The 19,738-nt window shown below is 52.7% G+C and overlaps 9 protein-coding genes across 9 annotated transcripts; 3 read left to right on the plus strand and 6 right to left on the minus strand.

Moving 5' to 3' along the window:
• The first annotated feature begins 543 nt into the window (after positions 1-543).
• PHACADRAFT_252675 (uncharacterized protein) lies at positions 544-2,379 on the plus strand. Its single transcript, XM_007393644.1, has 5 exons — positions 544-600; positions 687-826; positions 884-1,354; positions 1,415-1,564; positions 1,621-2,379. The coding sequence occupies exons 3-5, from the start codon at positions 1,220-1,222 to the stop codon at positions 1,654-1,656; spliced, it is 321 nt and encodes a 106-aa protein (XP_007393706.1). The 5' UTR covers positions 544-600; positions 687-826; positions 884-1,219; the 3' UTR covers positions 1,657-2,379.
• A 1,781-nt stretch (positions 2,380-4,160) lies between these two features.
• PHACADRAFT_252678 (uncharacterized protein) lies at positions 4,161-4,941 on the minus strand. Its single transcript, XM_007393645.1, has 3 exons — positions 4,801-4,941; positions 4,628-4,747; positions 4,161-4,579 (listed from the first exon to the last, which is right to left on the minus strand). The coding sequence occupies exons 1-3, from the start codon at positions 4,912-4,914 to the stop codon at positions 4,283-4,285; spliced, it is 531 nt and encodes a 176-aa protein (XP_007393707.1). The 5' UTR covers positions 4,915-4,941; the 3' UTR covers positions 4,161-4,282.
• A 691-nt stretch (positions 4,942-5,632) lies between these two features.
• Positions 5,633-6,552, minus strand: PHACADRAFT_252679 (uncharacterized protein). The gene is made up of 4 exons (XM_007393646.1): positions 6,036-6,552; positions 5,939-5,976; positions 5,815-5,883; positions 5,633-5,754 (listed from the first exon to the last, which is right to left on the minus strand). The coding sequence occupies exons 1-4, from the start codon at positions 6,116-6,118 to the stop codon at positions 5,639-5,641; spliced, it is 306 nt and encodes a 101-aa protein (XP_007393708.1). The 5' UTR covers positions 6,119-6,552; the 3' UTR covers positions 5,633-5,638.
• A 252-nt stretch (positions 6,553-6,804) lies between these two features.
• PHACADRAFT_140275 (glycoside hydrolase family 18 protein) lies at positions 6,805-9,838 on the minus strand. Its single transcript, XM_007393647.1, has 12 exons — positions 9,755-9,838; positions 9,103-9,697; positions 8,921-9,002; positions 8,819-8,859; positions 8,719-8,761; positions 8,422-8,666; positions 8,227-8,370; positions 8,071-8,175; positions 7,833-8,020; positions 7,599-7,777; positions 7,463-7,541; positions 6,805-7,412 (listed from the first exon to the last, which is right to left on the minus strand). The coding sequence occupies exons 2-12, from the start codon at positions 9,219-9,221 to the stop codon at positions 7,246-7,248; spliced, it is 1,392 nt and encodes a 463-aa protein (XP_007393709.1). The 5' UTR covers positions 9,222-9,697; positions 9,755-9,838; the 3' UTR covers positions 6,805-7,245.
• A 481-nt stretch (positions 9,839-10,319) lies between these two features.
• PHACADRAFT_117301 (uncharacterized protein) lies at positions 10,320-12,445 on the minus strand. The gene is made up of 10 exons (XM_007393648.1): positions 12,286-12,445; positions 12,155-12,227; positions 12,087-12,097; positions 11,979-12,032; positions 11,569-11,925; positions 11,415-11,519; positions 11,210-11,355; positions 10,910-11,152; positions 10,740-10,859; positions 10,320-10,681 (listed from the first exon to the last, which is right to left on the minus strand). The coding sequence occupies exons 1-10, from the start codon at positions 12,341-12,343 to the stop codon at positions 10,571-10,573; spliced, it is 1,278 nt and encodes a 425-aa protein (XP_007393710.1). The 5' UTR covers positions 12,344-12,445; the 3' UTR covers positions 10,320-10,570.
• Positions 12,446-13,209: 764 nt separating this feature from the next.
• On the minus strand, positions 13,210-14,580 carry PHACADRAFT_252682 (uncharacterized protein). The gene is made up of 4 exons (XM_007393649.1): positions 14,198-14,580; positions 13,883-14,146; positions 13,664-13,828; positions 13,210-13,613 (listed from the first exon to the last, which is right to left on the minus strand). The coding sequence occupies exons 1-4, from the start codon at positions 14,474-14,476 to the stop codon at positions 13,221-13,223; spliced, it is 1,101 nt and encodes a 366-aa protein (XP_007393711.1). The 5' UTR covers positions 14,477-14,580; the 3' UTR covers positions 13,210-13,220.
• Positions 14,581-15,021: 441 nt separating this feature from the next.
• Positions 15,022-15,313, plus strand: PHACADRAFT_89364 (uncharacterized protein; the record flags this gene model as incomplete). Its single annotated transcript, XM_007393650.1, has 2 exons — positions 15,022-15,110; positions 15,175-15,313. 2 exons carry the CDS (start codon positions 15,022-15,024, stop codon positions 15,311-15,313), a joined length of 228 nt encoding a protein of 75 aa, XP_007393712.1.
• Positions 15,314-15,639: 326 nt separating this feature from the next.
• Positions 15,640-17,564, plus strand: PHACADRAFT_252685 (uncharacterized protein). Its single transcript, XM_007393651.1, has 8 exons — positions 15,640-15,734; positions 15,788-15,849; positions 15,905-16,036; positions 16,086-16,189; positions 16,239-16,991; positions 17,044-17,143; positions 17,200-17,423; positions 17,477-17,564. The coding sequence occupies exons 3-8, from the start codon at positions 15,926-15,928 to the stop codon at positions 17,487-17,489; spliced, it is 1,305 nt and encodes a 434-aa protein (XP_007393713.1). The 5' UTR covers positions 15,640-15,734; positions 15,788-15,849; positions 15,905-15,925; the 3' UTR covers positions 17,490-17,564.
• Positions 17,565-17,704: 140 nt separating this feature from the next.
• Positions 17,705-19,089, minus strand: PHACADRAFT_91096 (uncharacterized protein; the record flags this gene model as incomplete). Its single annotated transcript, XM_007393652.1, has 6 exons — positions 17,705-18,070; positions 18,122-18,192; positions 18,251-18,343; positions 18,411-18,495; positions 18,552-18,680; positions 18,730-19,089. The coding sequence occupies 6 exons, from the start codon at positions 19,087-19,089 to the stop codon at positions 17,705-17,707; spliced, it is 1,104 nt and encodes a 367-aa protein (XP_007393714.1).
• Positions 19,090-19,738: the final 649 nt, after the last annotated feature.

A 19,738-nucleotide genomic window follows, 5' to 3' on the forward strand; every position in this document is an offset into this window, starting at 1 on the left:
CGAGGCTGTATAGCGAAGAAGCCGCGGGTCTAACGTTTGGCCATGGCTACGTATGCACGACCTGCTCCCGCTTAACCTCTCCACACGAGAGAGTGAGTCCATGGTATCGTACCAGTAACTTGTGCTTTCAATGAATGTTCGTAGGAAGCCAGATCCGACCCGGGATATGTCGGCGCCGTGCTTGTGCTTGACAGCAGCTGAAAGTAAGCCACCAGGAACAAGCACCCCTTATGGGCCCTCATGTAGGTAGACGCACCCACCCGGCACCTTAAATTTAATGGCGGTACGCGCCTGTTTTCGTGAATCCATCCAGTACGAAACATCAAAGGAGGGCCCGGCAACAGTTCCTATTCAGAAGACCTTTATACATGGCGTTGTCATCAAGCTATGAGGCGAAAAGTGGTCTCGTCAGTGAACACGTTTTCCGGCCATCCAGCCGGATTCGACTTTTGAAGCGCTATCAGATCACGTGACTTACTACGCGAGCGCGCTGATGCGCAGCATATATATTCGGCGTTATCCCGCCCACCAACTAGCGGCACCGTCTGTTCATGGCGTGTTGTCTGCTGAGATCTCGCTTCTTTGAATGAAACATTCAAGGTAAAATCAATTCCCAGTTGTAGTTATCCTGCCAATAGTTACTGACGTCCTTCACAACTCGCCTTCAACCTTAAATTTTGGTGCAGGCTGGCGAAGTCCCTAGATTTTGCGCCTCCCACGGTTACGTGATCCGCAAGGGTGTCCGTTCTTCCCTACCTTCTGGCAATCCCCAAAGACTCCGTAACGACGTGATTGACAGGCGAGAGGACGCCAAGTGGAGCGGAAGGCGAGTGCTTTTGTCATAGGTTTAATTCCTGTATCTGACCTATTGGCATCTAAGTAGTTGAAGAATATTGAAACTGGCATCACAGTGAGCTGAAGCAAACTATGCTCATTGCGCGTGATGCCATGCACTGTGGCCCGCTCGTACATCAGATGCCAAGAAATACGCTTCCCCACATCAAAGCTTTGGGGACGACATGCATGCATAACTGCCAAACAGTGTCGCATGCAAGCCTAGAAGCACGCTACTTAAACTCAAGCGATCAAGACAAGCCCCGATGCATCATATGTTAGAACTGTAGTTCAAGTATAAGAAGGTAGTCGAGACCGACACCGGTCTGCAACAACTCGCACAGACCGTCTTCACAGCTTGCACACTATCCCTCCTTTTGCGACCATGCAGATCCTTGCCACCCTCCTTTTCGTCCTTCCTGCCCTCGCGGCTGCTAGCCCTAGCGTCAGGCGCCAAGGTGACAGCGGCAACACTATATGCGGCACGGGCTCTATGCAGTGCTGCAACAATTATTATGAGGTGGGTGCACCGTGTTTCTTCGAGCTTATAATGAGTTCAAGTCACTGACGGGCGTCGTAGCCGTCCTCCCCCGAGGGCGAGGCATATCTCAAGAGTGCCGGCCTCTACGACCACCCAAGTGCGAACGACGGCGCCGTCGGTGTCTCGTGCAGCCCTTTAATCCAAGTCAGCGGCAGCTGCACTTCCAACCCAAGATGCTGCGGGCCCACTGTGAGTACTGCACCCACGCTCGCTTGTACTCTCCCAACAATAACGGTTCCACGCAGAACGGCGGTATTGGCGTCGGCTGCGACTCAAGCTGAGAGCCGCGCCCCTAAGTGGAGAGTGCTCTCTCCTTTGTACGCTGTTCGGACACTATCAGACATTCAGGGCTATGCATCCTTCCTTTCGCTGTGTAGACACAGTACCTTGCTTGACAAGGTACTCATAACCGTCCTTTTCACTATCTTATCGAACAGTCTAATCTCTAACTTGCCTCCCCCGCTTCGCCGTCACCCTGCGCCCTGTCCTTTGCTCATTCACATCCCATTTCTCTTTTTACCTCCATCGCCTTCAGCATCTCCCATGTGCTCCGCTTCGTGTCACATTCCATTCCTCGATCCCTTCACCGGCTTTAAGTTAGTATTACTTGAACTGTGGCGACGTGGTGCCGGTTGAGCTTGAGCTGGATTCTGATGTGGATCTCGCGCACTGCCTGCTCTTGTTCCACGAAACGACATACCGCTCGCGCGAACGGATCCAGCAAGTCTCTGGGGCGGTTTTCACCTGCGCTTTTGAGCAGAATTGAAAAATGAGAGCGTCAGGGAGCGCAGCAGTGGAGGAATACAGATGTCGTGGCCGTCTCTGCTAACCGGCAGGGCAAGCGACTCCAAGTTGGTGAGCAGCCGAACAAAGTCGTCTAGCTGCAGCGAGGCGGGGGAATTTACCGTTAACGCGCGCACCGACTGCACGTCAAGGAGGTTGGGGAGGATTTGATAGTACAGTTATCCACCGCTCCTTGAAACACCACCACTCCTTGAAACAGCGCGCAGTTCAAAGCTTTCAGGGTGACTTAAATTAGCAGAAAAACCATGGTAGACGTATTCTTTCTGGAACTCTTGCAGAGTGATGCTAGAACACGAGGGAACATGTATTTCATGCCGTAGAGCTGGAAAAGTATGTTTTCCCATGTTGATGGCACATTGATGGCCTTCTCAAAATTAAAGCCGTGAGTTAAACCTTTCGGCAGCTCCACTGACGCTTGTAAGTGCATCTCTGAATACACTATACCCGTTAGCAAGGGTAGAGATGTCGTATGTTGTCCAACCGAACTGCCGGCCCTTGGTGCGTGGGACGGGATCGGGCGCTTCGTCAGGTAAAGTTGCCTAAAGCGGTTACTCATCAAGCCAGAAAAGGGTGTTTCAACGAGTGGTGGTAGGGGCGATTGCCATCAAAAGTGCGGGATCCCTCCCCTTCACAGATTTCTCCACTGTTGGTCTCCAAAATATTCTAGAGTATGTGAGAGATGTGCGGTATAAGTTATACGAAGTTCTGGCTCAATACACAAAGTGGAACGCCGTCAATGGGCATGGAGAATTTGGCTGTTTCAAGGAGCGGTGGATAACTGTACTAGCCCATAGCAAGCCAATTGGTATTGAAAATATCAAAGACCTGGAGCGTTGTTACCTCTGTAAGACGATCTGTGCCTTGAGCAACCTGAGGGATGGCAGGCCCCCAGAAGCTAGGCAACAGGTTGCGGATGGTCAAGGTGCCGATGCTGTGAAAGCAGCGAAGGTGAAGCAAGGTCAAGGTGTGTTTCCCACGGAGTAAGATGTGAGGTACACAATCCGTCAGCAGGCCGTGCGCAGGCATCACCTCTGCATCGGGAGGTCTGCAGAGGTCCAGAGCGACTGACATGAGGCGGGGAAAGAGGCCGACAAGGTCTGATAAAGTACGTGTCGGAAGGTGGTGAGGGTCGAGCCACGCCACATCTCTGCGATTGCTCTCATCGTGCGCTGTATATCGCCCGGCTGACAGCTCGAGATCTCGTCGGCACGGCGCCGCTGATTCGTGGGGAAGATGCAAGAAGGGCAAGCAGATCATCGAAACTTTTGCCTGCTGTTGCGTTACATGTAGAATGAGAGGACTCGTAGCGTGTATACGGCTCCAGGTATTCCCAGAGGTAGGCGCAGGGAAGAAAGTGGAGGCAATTGAAGAGGCGTCCGATCGTGCTGGAAGCCTAAGGGACCCAGTCCCTGCAGACGAGAGCGCACTGAGTAAGCGTACCTTTGTTGTCATGCAAGTAATCGAACACGATTTCAACTAGCTCCTGTGGGAGCCGAGGTTCCAAATTGTCCGACAAAGGAGATCGAGCTGGGAGATAAACATGCTGATGAGTTATATGTTGGTCCATTTCAGCCTTGAAGCTGTCGCGTTCGTCAGTACTAGTGTGGATGGCCTTCTCAAAGCTGCGCTGAACGTCGAATACAACCTGGAAGAAATGCTCGCTTTCGGTAAGATGCACAAGGCACCTACCTCGACGAGGTGAAGTTATCAACACTATGGGGTGCCCGGAGTCCCGCCCACGGCCGCTCAGGACCCTGACTTTCGTCTCACCGGTGTCCTCATTCACCTCGAGCTCCTGCCATCACACTGGTATAAACTGGTTCAAAGGGTGACATAAGAGTAGTGGGCCGGTTGGTGGTCAGGTGTAGTAGGCAGAAGAATTATGGCGTAGTAGTTACGCGCGGACTTATAGCCCACGAATAGGGCTTGCTGCCAAGCACTTGCGCAAGCCAACACCCTTTCGCAACAGTGAGATGCGAGTGAGACAATGAGATCCGATGATGACAGTGCAAATATAATTACAACAATGCTTTGGAGTCGATGAGCTATGGCGATTCGTTTGAGGAAGACAGTCAACCATCCCAAGACCCATACAACGCTCATTTACATGCCTCCGGGAAGATCAGACTCTTTCCTGTCAACTCTCTGCTTGTATACGTCGCGCTCCGTGCCTTCCATCTTAGCAGAATGCTTCAGTGGGCCAGTCATCTCGTCCCTTTCGTAAGTGGCTTCGTAAGCGTCCACACGCTCTTCTCCGCTAACCGCACCTTTGTTGTTACCGCTCTTTGGTGGCACATCGGACGGCTCGGCCACTGTAGACTCGCCGTGTCCGTGACGCTGTTTGATGTGATGAAGAGTCTCTTCTTGAAGCTCATGGAGGTTATGGTCGGAGCGGTCGGCCTAGGTGCATGTTAGCACGCAGAAGCGGAACCAATGGGTGCGACCAACTTTGACTGCTGCCTCCGACGCACTGGCGAGATAATGGTTCCAACCAGGTGCGTTCTTGATAGGGGTTGAAGTATGGTGCTGCTTCTTGCTCAAGTTACGCTGCTTCTCGACCTCCAGAACCTGCGTGTATATAGATCAGTGGAGCCAACCGATGAGTATCATGTACGACATACCTCTGGGTCATTTTCGTGCATGGTGCTCGAGTACCGCTGCGCAACAGCGGCACTATGAGAGACAGGGGCGGCGACGGCGCGCCTGAGAGCTGAGCGAGTTGCGAGAGAGTACATGATGTACGTGTGAATCTAAGTGTTGGTATGCTAAATGCCGTGGAAGAGGACAGAGATCAGAAATGGCAGGGGTCGTGAAGGTCGAAGGCGAGCTGGTTTTGAGAGTGAGAGGTGTTGGCGTGATGGAGGAGCACGAAGACGCTCTGACGTCATAAAGGCCTATGCGAGAGTGGGGGTTGACTCAACTGGGAGCGGAAGGGTGATGATGTAAGAAAATGTTCTGTTACCGATCGAATAAGAGCTCGGCCGTGGGTAAAATATAACAGGCTACGGAGCTAGGCCAGCACACTTGGACCCACATACCACGAGCAACTCTGCGCAATGGCGAATAAAAAACCTATCGAAACCCGCATTCTATCAATCAAGTCTATGCAACCGCCTCTGCCACCTACTATGCTCATATGTACAGCTCACTCGTGACTTCTCCCAGACCCTTGGCCGACCCTTTGCTGACGCTATCCGTTCTCCCACGAGAGCTATGATTGCATGTCCAGCGGCCCCAGTCGGACATACTCCTTCCCAGTGGGTGGTAGAGTAGTTTAAAGGACGTTCCGAGAATGCACAGCGACGATCTTCCTCGCCTTCGGGGCGTGTCTTCGGGGCGTGTCGTTTAGGCCATAAAAGACATGTCTATGGACACGCCTACGGCATAAGATGCGACGTTGCGCATACATCTACCCACGCGGCCTTCAAAATCGTTATGTACGACGGGGAGGTGGCACTGTCATGTGTTCTTCATGGGCGAGCTGCGGGCTTCCGGGATGGGCTCGACAGCAGGTTCTTGGGGATACATTCTCTTCAGATGTCGATACTTGCGAAGTGAGTATAGTGCAAGAGTTTCTACAACATAGAACACCTAGTGAGTGCTGCAAAACAGTCTCGACAAATCTCCAAACACACCATTGCGAATGTACTCCCCAAGTTTGATCGCCTTCTCAATTTCCTCCGGGTTTGTCAGGTTCCTGTTCTCTGGGAGACGTGACATCAACCCAGCCCTCCTGTTAGACTCCTTTGATAAACATACTCTCAAATAGCCCTCGAAGTTTGCCGTGAAAATTGTACCTAGAGCGCGAGGGGTGTTATCGTGTGACCCCTTTGAGGATAATGAGGACAACACTCACGACGGGTCAGGATAGTCACGGCCCAACCGGTGTAGCTCCTTGTAGAGTGCGATGGCACGAAGCCTAGTAGCCTTGCTCGCCATGCTACTCGTCAGAGTGCGGGTATAGGGTATCGAAGGTGAGAGCAGGTCCACAGGCAATGCAAGGTTGAGTGCGGCAACAGGAGCCTCGGCCCGGACCCCGGAAACCTCAAGCTCTCCTGGCGTGTGTTCGACATGGGACTACACGCACGACTCAAGCAAGGCTCTAGTTATAGGCCAACTCGCGGCCTGGAGCGCGTTATAGGTCTGCAGCAGTCACATCGACAAACTGGTTAAACTCCAGTCGGACATCGGGGCGCGCAGTTTGAGGCAGTCGAACTTGAAGTGACCTGCCTATGCATCCAACACCCTGCTACACTGTACGCTGATATAGCCTCACCACCGATTCAAGCTCGAAGTTCGCTCTCTACCTCAAAAAGATCAGCTTCATGTGTTCCTCCGGCAGGATGACATTGTCCCGCGGAGTCACCTAAACGGTAAGCAGCCGCCCCACCGTTGTCCGCCTCCGCCACCTCATAACCTGACCGTAGCTATACACTATCCGCACATTCCCTTCACGCACACCCATCATGTACCTGTTAACGTCTATATTAGTTCTCAGTACGGCTGCCTTGGCCATACCCGCGTCCATGCAATGCCCAGACGCGCTGCAGAACCTGTGCCGTAGGCAGGCCATCGGTGTGAGTCCTAGCCCAAATTGACACGTGGGATGTTCAGGCTAAAACACTGCAGGCCCTTCAAGTAAACCAGGAAGCTGGCCGTGGCTTCCTACCTCTACTAGTGCTCTCTGGAGTATCTGATGGTGACCCGCAGCACTTGATTGGCGTGAGCTGCGAGCCTGTCGGTACGAAGGATGGCGCATATCAGCCCGTATGCTGCGATATATAGCTTGAGGGTAAGTAAGCGACCCCCTTCCCGTTCCCGCGGCTGACATGAGGGCGACTTGCAATCTGCACACAGCGCAACCATCGTTATCACCATCGCGACTTACCCGAGATGACAGTCGTGTCACTTCATAACGTCTCAGACATGACTTGCGCTTTGCTGTACAAGGGTCTTCATTAAATAATAATGTTACAACTATGCATCCAAATTTCGAAGTACAAGACCTCTAAGTAATCTCGAAATCAGTCATTCCAAAGTGCATCTTGGTATACGATTGTATTCGTTCAGAAACTGTAGACCCGCGAGTTCTTCGTCTTTGGGACGCTCGAGGGGGTTTCGACAGGTACCTTGGTTGGGACGGACTTCTGCTCGTAGTGGTAGGCGATGTATTGACCAGCTTTGAGGTTGTTCGAGGTGCAAGCGCCGTCATTCGTCCAGTCACCAGCAGTGCCTTGAAGCAACGAGTCAGATACGTAGTGAGGGAGGAGCTCGGGCACCAACCTCCGGGTACATCTCCGTAGCTCCACCACTTGGCAGTCCAGAGGTCGCCGCTGTAGACGACCTGGTCGCCACCGTTGTACTACACACGGGTTTAGCATCCGCATCACTTCTTAGTCTTCTGATGACTAATACTCACAGCGACGTTGCTGACCCAAGTATTGACACCTGCGCAGCTACCGCCAGAGGCCGGAGGTGGCGGCGCACTGGTAGTGGTCGTGGGGGCAGTCGAGGTTGTGGTGGAGGGTGGCGGCGGCGGCGGCGCACTCGATCCACCGGTAAGCGCAGACTTGCAAGCAGCATCGAAGCGGCCATTGGCTGAGACGAACGTGATTAAAGATGGAGTCATGCTATGAGTAAGGCAGAGTCGCACCATAGGCCTGGCTAGCATCCCACAACATCACACCACCGAAGGAAGAGTATTGCGCCTTGGTCTGTTGGAGAATGGTCGTCAAGGTGTCGATATCCACATATCCACTTCCTGCAGCAGTCGAAGAAGCTGGGGCACCGATGTAGACCTTGACGTTCTTGTTCGGAGAGGTGGTCTTCGCCCAGTTGTCCCTGCGCCAAGGTCAATAGGCTGAATACCCTCACAAAAGTCGATGACATACCAGGTGGCGAAGTTCCAGTCGTTAGCATCGTTGTAGTTGTTGAGACCGCAGTAGTTGTTGTAGAACTGGACATAGACAGCGTCGAAGCCGACTGCATTGATGACACTGGTACACCATGAGCCTTATGCCCCGGGCCAGTGAGATGCACAGACTAACCTTCCGAGGTAAGCATCCGGGAAGGGACACTGGGGGGCTCCCGTGATGTAGTATGGCTTGCTGCCGCCATCCATGAGGGAGCGGAGCGCAGAAACGAAAGTCGTGAAGTATTCTGTAGAGCCACCTTCGATATCCAAGTCGACACTAGCTCATGTTCAGTTTTTTTTTGTTAAGGTATGGGTGATAGGAACCCACCCGTCAAGAACTGCGCCACCGAAAGGACGAGTAGAGCTGGAACCACCCAAGAAGACGTTCCAGATGGTGTTGGCGAATTGCGTCGCCTGAGCATCGGATGTGAAGCCGGCTGCACCAGTCGCACCACCGAGGGAGATGGTGACGATCTTGCCCTTAGACTGGCAAGTCTCGATGGCAGAGGCCAGGAACTGGCAGTTTGGCAGCTGGGTGCCGCTGAACACTGCGTCATCGTTGATGTTGCAAGTCTAACACTGGCCTCAATATTGTATCTAGTGTGAGTAATAGTGGAAGACACACGTTGGCCAGGTCGATGGAGGGCAGCCCACCAGCTCCAAAGAAGCTGATTTCGGATCAAGTTTTGTTTAGATACTCATTAAGCGTGCGAGAACCAACTTACACGTTCAAGAATGCGATGGGAAACGCGTCAATGGAGTCATCCTGACCAATATGAATATGATGAATGGGAGTGCGGCAGAAGCGATCGGAGCGATCACGTTACCTGGCAGTAAAAGTCGACGGGCTGTTGCCAGTTAGCCGTGTCGCTGGTGTGGGTCGCACCGTAGGAGTTCTGGCCCCAGTAGCTACACGTGACAAATGAAGAGGCACGTAATACGCGTCTACAGTTTCACGTACGCGACAACCTAGCAATGAGAAAGGTTTTAATGAAGTAGTAACGCCTACAGAACACGGACACGTACGTTCTCATTACTCGTGGGACTGAACGCGAAGGCGCGTTGGGCCGCGAAAGACAGAAGAGAGGTGGCTAAGCCGATAAGAGGGTGGAGGCGAGGAGCAATCATTGTGCCAATGACGACCAGTGGAAGCAGGGGGGCCGACGAAGTGAAGCCTCAGACGACGCACCTTTTATCTGTTCCTCGATTCATGTGCGCTATGTAGTACGGTTCCATGAACGCTACCTATCGAACGCAAGCTCGCGAAGGCAAGCCGGGCATCCAATCAGGCTAGATCTTCGTCTCCGATACCGCGGCCGGAAAGGTGTGCACCTGCTACTGAGGTGAGCGTCCCGGGGCAGCACATTGGTTTGGGCGGGGTCAACAACGTATCTGGCCATCTTGAAGAGACAACCACATGTATGACTGTCGGCAGCGGAAGCATCAAAATGGTCAAGAGGGGCTTGACCTAGGTGAGCATGCTGCCCGTAGACAAAAACAAGTCTGGTGACAATTGAGCAGCAGTAGAGGACATGAGGTGCTCTCGGTGCTCTCGGTCAGGCCAAGGAGCCAGCCGCCCAAGAACAACGCGGTGTGAGCTAAACCTGGAGGACGACCTTGAGGTAGGGAAGCCAAAGCTTGTGTAGCACTGATGTACGTACTTCTAGACGCGTCATGTGCACGTCAAGACGTGCTTTGCGATATCCTCTTTGAGCTCGCTCTCTCAACAGTTCGAATGAGTCTCGTGAAAGACAGCCCGTGATGTTGTGGGGCACGCTATTCAAATTGGACATGTCAAGTCGAATAACCCGGGCTGCTGGAAACATCACATTGGATCAATTCAGCAAAGTATCTGGTCGGAAACACTGAAACTCACTTAGAGGGAAAACAGCGGAGATTCTCTGGTTGAAAGACCACGATCATGACACCACATGTCAGCTAGTGCACTTGCGATAAGACAGAAGAGTGCTTCCACGAAAGTTTCGAGCCACAACTCGGAGTTATCAACGAATAGCAACAAACCTCAAGGCAGTCCGGCGGGCATCCGAGTCTCAAGCAACAAATACAAGGACTTCGTTGCTATCGACGTGGTAGTTGACCGTGTGGTGCACTACGTTCTCGCGCCGATGGTGGACCCAAGATCAATGCATAATCAACCGGGTCATGCGACATCCGAACCCGGCCTCGGGCGGTTCCCGAACCCATATGGGCGCCAGTAAGCTTATCTCCGTACGGAGATATGGTGAAGCTGGTCGTCCAGATACCGGTTATCCAGCAAAAGTTATACTTCATCAATTGAGCGGGGACTGAGGTACACATTAACCAACTTCTATTCGTTTAAGTCATCCAGCGAGATCGGCTGGAACCTACGATGACAAAAACCGCAGGGTTGAGTCAGTACACCTGCAACAGAAAGACGTCGAAAACGCACTATGTTGCAAATAGCAGCATTTAAAAAGAATCGACATACAGCATTCTTACCGGACATCAGGATGACCAAAAACTCGCCACATATAAGCGGCCTCCCAGTCCACAGGTTGGTCGGTCATTTGTCCTATGGTGCCGTTGCGTTGATATATCGCTTGAGTCTTAGAATATAGCAGTGAGTAAAACGCAGTATTTGATGTCCGGCATGATATAACGCACCAATCCCACGGAGAGCTTGATACCGGGCGGTCCAGGGCTGTATGACCCGAGAGTTTCGTCCCCGGAAGCTCCTTCCTGGCGTTGGACAAGTTTGAGTATGTTATTTGCTGCGACCATACCCTATTAAATACTGTCAATGCATGTTTAGCACGGCGATAACAGAGCATTACCTGGCTGTGAGCACAATAACCAAGCTTGGATGCTCCGAAGGCATCGGCCGGATCACCAATTGCAAAAATATGCGGTGAAATGGAGTGTAAACCATCGGAGCAACAAGGTTCCGCCAATGGAACTGCGATTTGCATTGACCGGGTGACGCGAACTTGGCCGTGATTTGGACCATCGGCAATGATAGAGTCAGGAGCCACTTTACGGAGTAGGTCAGTATTCGGTCGCTGACCTGTGCACAGGAGCTATCGACATGCATGAGCAACTAATCAAATTCTGCGTCGGTGCACCGACGAACGTACCACTAAGCCAGCGCGAATTTCTCTCCCCGAGAGAGTACGGAGCACATGTTCTTTCGTGGTGATGAGTGCACTAGGCGGAACGGACGATACGTCCAGCCTTTCGCCGAGAATGACTTGGATTCCCAATTCTGACATGCGAGATGTAACTGTTGAGAGAAAAGGCGGCGTTTAACCTAGTGCAGTGATGGTTTGAAATCGAACATACTGAGCTCGTGCATGCCAGGATCAAACCTAGGCAGCAATCTATCCCGAGAATGGAGGAGCGTCACAGGCTTGTCCGGATATGCATCAGCTATGTCCGTGGCATATTCTAATGGCATATTTAGCAATGAACTGTAGAAACAATACGGACGACGGACGAATGCCTAGAGCGCCGCCCCCAACAATCAACACGCTCAAGGCTTCCTGTATGCGCTTCTGGGCGCTCTTCATCCATTCCATGCCAACGGGCTTCGTCCCGTCGTATGGAACGGAGCCCAAGTTGACCGAACCCCAGAGGTCGATGGGCTCCGGGGGGTGAGAGCCTAAGGCATACACCAAATAGTCGAAGGTGAGCTTTGGCTCCATGACTCCCATTTCAGGGATGGCCCTCGAGAGCGTCAACGAATGCTCCTCGAGATCCGTGACGGTAGCATGGAGCATGAGATGACGGTCATTCTTCGGTGGAATGATAGAGCCTTCTTCGGCCTTGTAAAAAATACGGTCATAAGGTATAACTTGGTGGTCGTCAGCAGGGGGTTCGAGGCAAGCACATTACATGGCAGCTTACAAGCCTTAAATTCATGGCCAGGGACTACGCAATAGCGTGGAAAAACATAAAGATCTGGAAGACGTCAGAGACGGCATAGAGATATGCCTGAGAAGGGTGAAAACGTACGGTTTGCATGGCTAAATCATACATGGTCAGTTCGAGTGATGCAGCTCGGTGTGAAGCTGAGGACAAACCTGTTGCGGTCAATAACCACCACACGCCAATTCTCTGGAAGACCGTGAGCGAGTACCTGTGCGGCAGAATGACCTAAGGGCAATGAACAGTCAATCGTAGAATCTTTCTCTACAACGCGACGTTGCAATACCTCCGTAGGACCCGCCAATGACTGCTACAGTCCTAGTTAAAGATGTCTTGAGACTCATGCTTAGAGAGGTGACGGATGTGTACTTACAATGCGGACACAGATGCACGTTTTATACGGTATCCATAGCCGCCATAGACGTTGACTGTGGTCGAGGAGCGGACGAAGGAGTCCGGCCTAGGGCGCCTGATGAGATAACAAGCGACGAAATCAGGCCACTTTAATCTTATCTGATAATTGGACTTACGGGAGTGATTACAGAACAGTCTCTGATTGGACAAGACGGCTACCTCGGGTCCGATCCTCGCCACAAGGCCAGCGGTCGACCGCCCACATACAATGTTAATATTGGTCGTACGGACTCTTCAGTGCCACAAAATGACGCTGCGAGCAGCTGGCAACAACTCCTGCAAAGCTTTCTGGTCTGTACTTGATTTTAAGTGCGGCTGCAGCTCGTTGGGCTGGCGAACGAGGTGGCACTGCTGGACAGCGCCGATGAATACGCAGCGTACGCAGCCTCAGGGCCGCCACTGCGCTGATCGCTCATAGGCTACGTGAGCCGACCGGTGTTACGAAAGTGCTATTACACTGAACAACCGAACCTTCGTCCCTGGGCGACTCCACATTCGAAATAGCTGGGATTAGCAAGACTCCAGGACATGCCTTCGACTAGCCCCGACAAGCCTACGAGCTCAAGCAAGAATTAAGAGAAGACCTTAGTGTATCTCTGTGTCGGGGCTTCAAAAACTGTGCATATCATGCTGGCTGTCCGTGATGGAGAGACTCGGGTGTTCTAATGCTCAAAGATCCCGGTTTACTCCCCGCAGACCACGTAGAGTAACCTGAGCAGTCAGAACTGGGTGTGAACAGAGCATAGGAACGTCAATACGCCGCTCTAGAATTGATATTGAAAATATATCATAGTGTGTACATGCTCGCTACCATTTCCGAACGCCCCATGGATTGAAGGCAACACCGCGCAGGTTCCACTTGCACTCCCTCTGCTGCATGTTCCCCCTTTCATCGATTGCTCGACTGTAGACGGTACCGTGCTCCTCCACACCAGGAAGCTCCACTTCCCATAACGTCCAGCTCCAGCGACCCTCTTGATACGTGATGTGTGCTGGATGCCAGAGTATACCATCGTCTACGGATACCTCAATTGCGACGATGCGCGCGTCGATATGCTGAGAGGCGTATCCTTTGACAAGTAGCGTGTTGCCCAAATCACCCTTGCGAAGTGTTGCACATGCCACAACCGAGTTGAGCGGGAGCGAGTTGATGGAGGGGTATTTCGACCACACAGATGCAGCCTGTGCCTTTGACTCAATCTAGACATCCAAATCAGTAAGCTTTTTGAGAATCATTAAGAATAATATACCTCTGGTGGTAGGATCTTGTAATCGCGTGCTTGGTAGTAATTGGGCGACTCATCAGAAGAGAGCCGAATGGAGTCGATCCACTTAACCCATCGTGCACCACAGTAGCCAGGGACGACCAGACGCAGCGGTGAACCGCGGTCAGGAGACATGTATTCGCCGTTCATCTGAAGTTACCTGTAAGAGCGCGCGAAGGCACGGTATTAGCAACATAGACCCACCTCCCATGCAAGTAAGACATCGCCCTCCTCATCCATGGCTTTCTCCAGAGGAATGGACGAACCATAGCATGTGTCGTCCTCACAGGGGGTCACATGCGAAGCGAACTGGACGTGAGAGTTGCCCTCTAGCTCGACATTCGCGTCCAGCAGCACGTCTCGCAGACGAACACCACCCCATCTCGCATTGCAAACGACTCCGTCGTCCCAGAGAATACCATTCACTTTCTTGACTTTGTCCATCTCTTTTCTCCGATTTCCCGCGCACTATAAAAGGGATCAACATTCGACATCAGGAGGTAGCGTGCATCACCGTACTTGCAGCGCGGCAACGACCTCGTACTTCTCAAACTTCGTCTCCAAGTCTGCCATGGAATAGCGCACTATCCCAGATGACCCCCCTTCTACGGCCATAGCGTACGCATCGTGATCGAGATCCTCGACGGGGCCATGGTTTCTGCAATACACGAGGTCGTCAGGAGTGATGGCGAACTGCACCAGAGCAGAGGCGAGCGGTTCCGCGTTGAACGGCTGAGTGCCGCGGACAAGCAGCAGCTCAGAGTGAGGCACTTCGCGAGAGTAATCCATAGCTATCATGGTTGTGGAGAGGAGCTGTGAGCTGGCTGGTTAATAATGTCTCGGCTAGTGAGCTGGCAGTACGGCGGGAGATCTCCATATGCAACGAGTCGCGGAGACGCTCCTCGTTCTCGGCGAGGATGCACGACTTCTAGGTGAGGTTTGGACGCCGAGAGCACGGTCACGGGGAAGAGGCGTCGGGATTAACTCCGCTGACCGGATGACGGCCGATATTAGTTACTCTTCGAGGCATGCGTCGAGGTGCGAGGTGGTGCAGACAGAACATAAGCTCTTGGCTGCTGTCGTTTGTTACGTGCTACACCAGGACTGTGGCATGCTGATGACCGCCGCTCGCTGTCTGGTGCAACGTCAATGCAACGTGCACGAGGAACGCGACTGGTTAGTTAGACGCTCATTAAGGACTGGACCCTGGCGGCCGACAGGCTTCGTCCCCTGCACCCACTTCGGCACGCGACTCTGCTGCCGTATATCATCTCTAGACTCTATCTCCTCACTCATACATCATATATCGCTCGTATTCTGAACCCCAAGGCGCAAATAACCAAATGGCTCTGGGACGATTATTCCACTACGCATTCGACGCTGCTCTGCTGTCAACAGTAGTAGCTGGTGTGAGACGGTCAAGCGGCTTCGGGTGCGTCTTTCGGTCATGAGTATGCGTACCTTATAGCTTACTATTCTGTGTGCCATTCGTCCAGCCCTCGCACTGAGAGTATACCAGACGACACTATGCGCTCGATCGCCGACAAGTACTTCGGCTTTGGCGAGACCGTATTCGACATGCTGCAAGCTACTGTTGTCAACAGTCAGTATTTCAAGCGAGATAGGAAGCCATAGTCGTCGCCAGGACTTATCATAGGGGATACGGGGGACACTATCTACGTGTTGGACTGAAGCAGGCCGGCAGGTTGTAGTTTTATGATTTATTAATGGTTACGCCGCTACTCAGGACGATGGGCACGAATGTGTCGCCCAATTACGTCTATATCTGTCTTCGCATATGCATGCCGACTGCTTAGTTCCTCTGCAACTTGCTCCTTTGCTTGTCCCGCCCTTCTCCCAAAGTAGTAAGAAGGCGGAGAAAGCGTATGGTTTTTAGCGCCCTATACGCAGCTTGAGACCGGAGCTGGCGATCAGCCGTGCTCTTCACCCTTAACCATCATGGGCATCCTCTTCTCCATCCCTCTAACGGGCGCCGCTGGGACTATAGCATCATCATGTCTGGCAGGCATAGCCTTTTGTTTTACTTCAACAGCTGGTATGTCTCTCGCCGCTGCGGTGCCCGTCACATGCCTCTAAAGCGCAAGTTAGCGTCCATGTTCTTCAAATCCTGTAACTGCAACTCCTCGATCGCGACCCGTGTTGGCTTTGCAGTACGTTCATGTCGTTTCTGAGGTGCCAAATTCGCGGGCATTGACGAGTCTCAAGATTATATTCTGCTTGAACTCCATGTTCGCCTGGCTCATGAAGACTCCACTCGCCATCAAGCAGCTCGAGAAAATAAGCCATGGATATCTTGAGATGGATTGCTCAGGCGGTAAATGTTATGGTGTGCTGGCCGTGCGTCACCAGCTTCCTCTATATCGTTCCCTGCTAAGCTTTCACCTAGGTCCATCGAATCTGCTTTGCGCTGTCGTTGTTCCACTTCATCCTTGGCGCACTCTTGGTCGGTGTTAGGGATACGAAAGACAAACGTGCTGCCCTTCAGAATGGGTGCGCCTATATGCTATGTTTGGCGAACCTAAACTGACAACAGTTGCAGATGGTGGGGTCCAAAAGTCCTGCTTTGGCTAGTCCTCGTTGTCGTCTCGTTCTTCATTCCCAACGGTTTCTTCATGTTCTGGGGCAACTATGTCGCCATGATGGGTGCCACCGTATTCATCGTCCTCGGCCTCGTTCTGCTCGTTGACTTCGCCCATTCATGGTCGGAGACATGTCTCGAGAACTGGGAGAGCTCCTCGAACTCCAACCTCTGGCAGTGGATCCTCCTTGGCTCTACTGCGGGCATGTACGCAGCCACGGCTGCGCTGACCGGCGTTATGTTCGGCTTCTTCGCAGGCTCGGAGTGTGGTCTCAACCGGTTCTTCATCTCATTCAACCTTGCCTTGTGCATCCTCATCACTATCCTCTGCATCCACCCGACGATTCAAGAGCACAATCCTAGGTCTGGTCTTGCCCAGTCGAGTATGGTCGCCGTCTACTGCACTTATCTGACCATGTCCGCCATCGGTAACCACGAGCACGACCAGTGCAACCCTCTGCAGAAGTACCGCGGCAGCGTCCAGGGCGCCAGGACCACGACCCTCGTTCTCGGCGCTGTCTTCACTTTCCTGGCGATTGCGTACTCTACCAGCAGGGCTGCCACACAAAGCAGTGCGCTGGTTGGCAAACACAAGAAGGGAGCTATCGAGCTTCCTCCAGACAACGAGCACTCGGAACTGGGTGTCGTCAGTACTCAACCGAGCCGTACCGAAACCCCGAGATATCAGGCTCTGTTGGCCGCAGTGGAAGCAGGGTGAGTAGAGTTTTCCTTACTTAGACTGACAGTTGCCAATGATATTCTGCAGAGCGATCCCTGCATCTGCTCTGGAAGAGGAAGATGACGACGACGACGACGGTCCTGTTGGCGAACTCCGAGACGATGAGCGCACCGGCACCCGCTACAACGTAAGCACCTTTCCTTCAGCTGCCCATACACTTGTAGGCTGACCGATCTTAACTAGTATGCTTGGTTCCATATCATCTTCGCCATCGGTGCAATGTACGTGGCCATGCTTCTGACTGACTGGAACGTCGTCCGCGCCGGGACTGCCTTGTCTCCCGACAAGGAGAACGACGTCTACATCGGCCGGTCCGAGGTAGCCATGTGGATGCGGGTCGTCTCCAGCTGGGCGTGTATTCTCCTTTACATCTGGAGCTTGGTCGCGCCAGTACTGATGCCCGACAGGTGAGTCTTTGACATACCATTGCCGTGAACGAAGACTGACTCGAGGTTTCCAGATTTGAAGATTAGTGAACGTGACATGCTATGGCCACGACGATAGTTGTATCTATTCTGTATCAATTATGGATCACATTGGAATATTGTAACTTGTACAGGAATGCCGACGTCTATCTGGTCTGGTCTTGTTCAAGGTAAGTGATGACGCGTCCAGAACAAAAAAAATTCAGGGGTTCCTCACCTACGAGGACGGCCCAAAGAAGAGGTAGCACGTTAGCTTCGATACTTTATATGCCTCTTGTTTTTGGAGGTAGATGCAAGATAGCCGGGCCAGTCATCACGCAGAAGAGAGCACACCGTTCCGAGTCTTGAATGTGCACCATGTCCTGGAAGGCTGTACCGAACATCTGTACCACGCCAAGGGAGAAGACATGAACACTCACCATCGTACGCGAGCAGAATAGTTCCGCGACATGGGTATCGCCTGAATTCTGGTCAGCAATCCCGGGAGCAGGGGACGGACGGTGCTTCGCGAGCCAGAGGGTAGCGTCCGTCATGAAGGCAAACGTGGGTCCCAGTGCAGGTTTTCGTGCCGTATTCGGGAAGACGGACTGTGGGTTGTGAGGTGCCGAAGCACTCGTCCCGTTCAAAACCTTCTGCGCGATTAGATAGCTGCACAACTAGGCAAAGGTTTGGCTGCGTACCAGGATGGAAAGTAGGTGCGTTCGCGCTAAGGACCGCAACTGGCGCATGAAGCTTGTCATAATTGCGTGGCCTACGCATTGGCTGCAGTACGTAAAAGGAAAAATAAGGTATATATCCAATCTCCGAACCTTGCGACGAGACTACGCTCAACAAGGGCCTGAAAATCGGCGTGATATTGTCAATCACGAGCAGGCGCGTTCTCGACGCCTGCGTCCCATGTTCTGACTGCAGCCAATAAACTAACAGTGCCAGTATCCTAAGCTTAGATAAATACCTCAAGCTCTGAACGCAGGCTATCCAGCACCTCCTGCATGCTTTCTATGTCAAACGCAAGCGAAATCTGTAACCGCTCGGCCGCCGTCGCTATAGCAGGCTATCACAGGCTATGTAAGCCAAACACTGAGTTCATATAATGCGAGATTCACCCACATGATGTGTCAAAGATTGAACCACAGGCGTTAATCTATCCGCTGAGAAGTCGCCTGTGGTGTCAATCCACATCGCAGCCGAGGCTGGGATGAGAGATAGGTGGCGCATTACTACCTGCAGAGCAAGAACCTGATGGAGGGGTAAGTCGCAGGAGGTATTTTTGAAAGCGAGACAATACCGTCTTGCCAGAACCCCTGTCTCCAGATACTTCTATCACTCTGGGGCCTGCGAACCCGCCAGTAAGTTTGTCAAGCTCAGGAACTCCCGACAAGAATTCTTCTGGGTGATGTCCTCGCAGCTGGTCATCTTCACGCTGCAAAAGCACATCTCCCCTTACACCTGAAGCGGCAGCATATTGTATGACCTGGTCAATGAATGCCGTGAGTTCGGCGAGCGTGACGGTGCCCAACGGGAGCCTCTTGTAAAGCTCCATCGGCGTCCCCGAGAAGATGAAGTCTGCATCAGTCCTGATACCGAGCTCATCCAAAGCATTCAGCAGATCTTCCGGGAGGGATGGGTCGACAGTTCTCAGGCGCATGGTCCGGGCCTCCAGACGTTCGTCGCGGTGGCCACAAGAGAGGTCAGGGTTCGCTAGACGCCAAGGAGAACGCCACGAAGCCAGATCTGAGATCGCGCAGAGTGAGCCATCGAATTTTCTGGCGTACGGGGCGCCGCGCATGTCTTGCCCTCCTCCCCCTCCTCTGCGACATCGTCTGAAAAGATTCTTGGGCCTCGTGGGCGACGAAGGACAGCTGCGGACTGAGGCCGAGGGTTCGCATCTTCGGACGCCCGCCCGGTGACTCCTGCTACAGTCATATCATCCCGAGGGTCCATTCATCTCGCTTCCAGTCATGCCCGTTCCCCTCCTCTCTCCCCTCTCTCCCCTCTCCGGCACTCCAGCCATCTCTTCCCTCATGGCTACATCATTCGATCCACTTGTATCCCCGTGGTGCTGCTCAGCTTGCCCAGTCTCAATGTGACGACGGAAAGCTGAACGATGACACGGTAGTCAAGAGTCGCGAGTGGGGTCTGAGTTGACCTCACTCGCGACGATAGCTCATTTGAAGGCTGCCGACAATATTTCCCCACACTTCAATTCACATTCATCATCTCTCAAAAGGAGTGCGACAGGTATAGTTGGGAAGGGCAAGGTTGTAGTGGCCGATGAGTTGGTATGATGTTGATTT

This window comes from Phanerochaete carnosa (genome assembly GCF_000300595.1).
Source record: "Phanerochaete carnosa HHB-10118-sp unplaced genomic scaffold PHACAscaffold_3, whole genome shotgun sequence".
Taxonomy (NCBI): domain Eukaryota; kingdom Fungi; phylum Basidiomycota; class Agaricomycetes; order Polyporales; family Phanerochaetaceae; genus Phanerochaete; species Phanerochaete carnosa.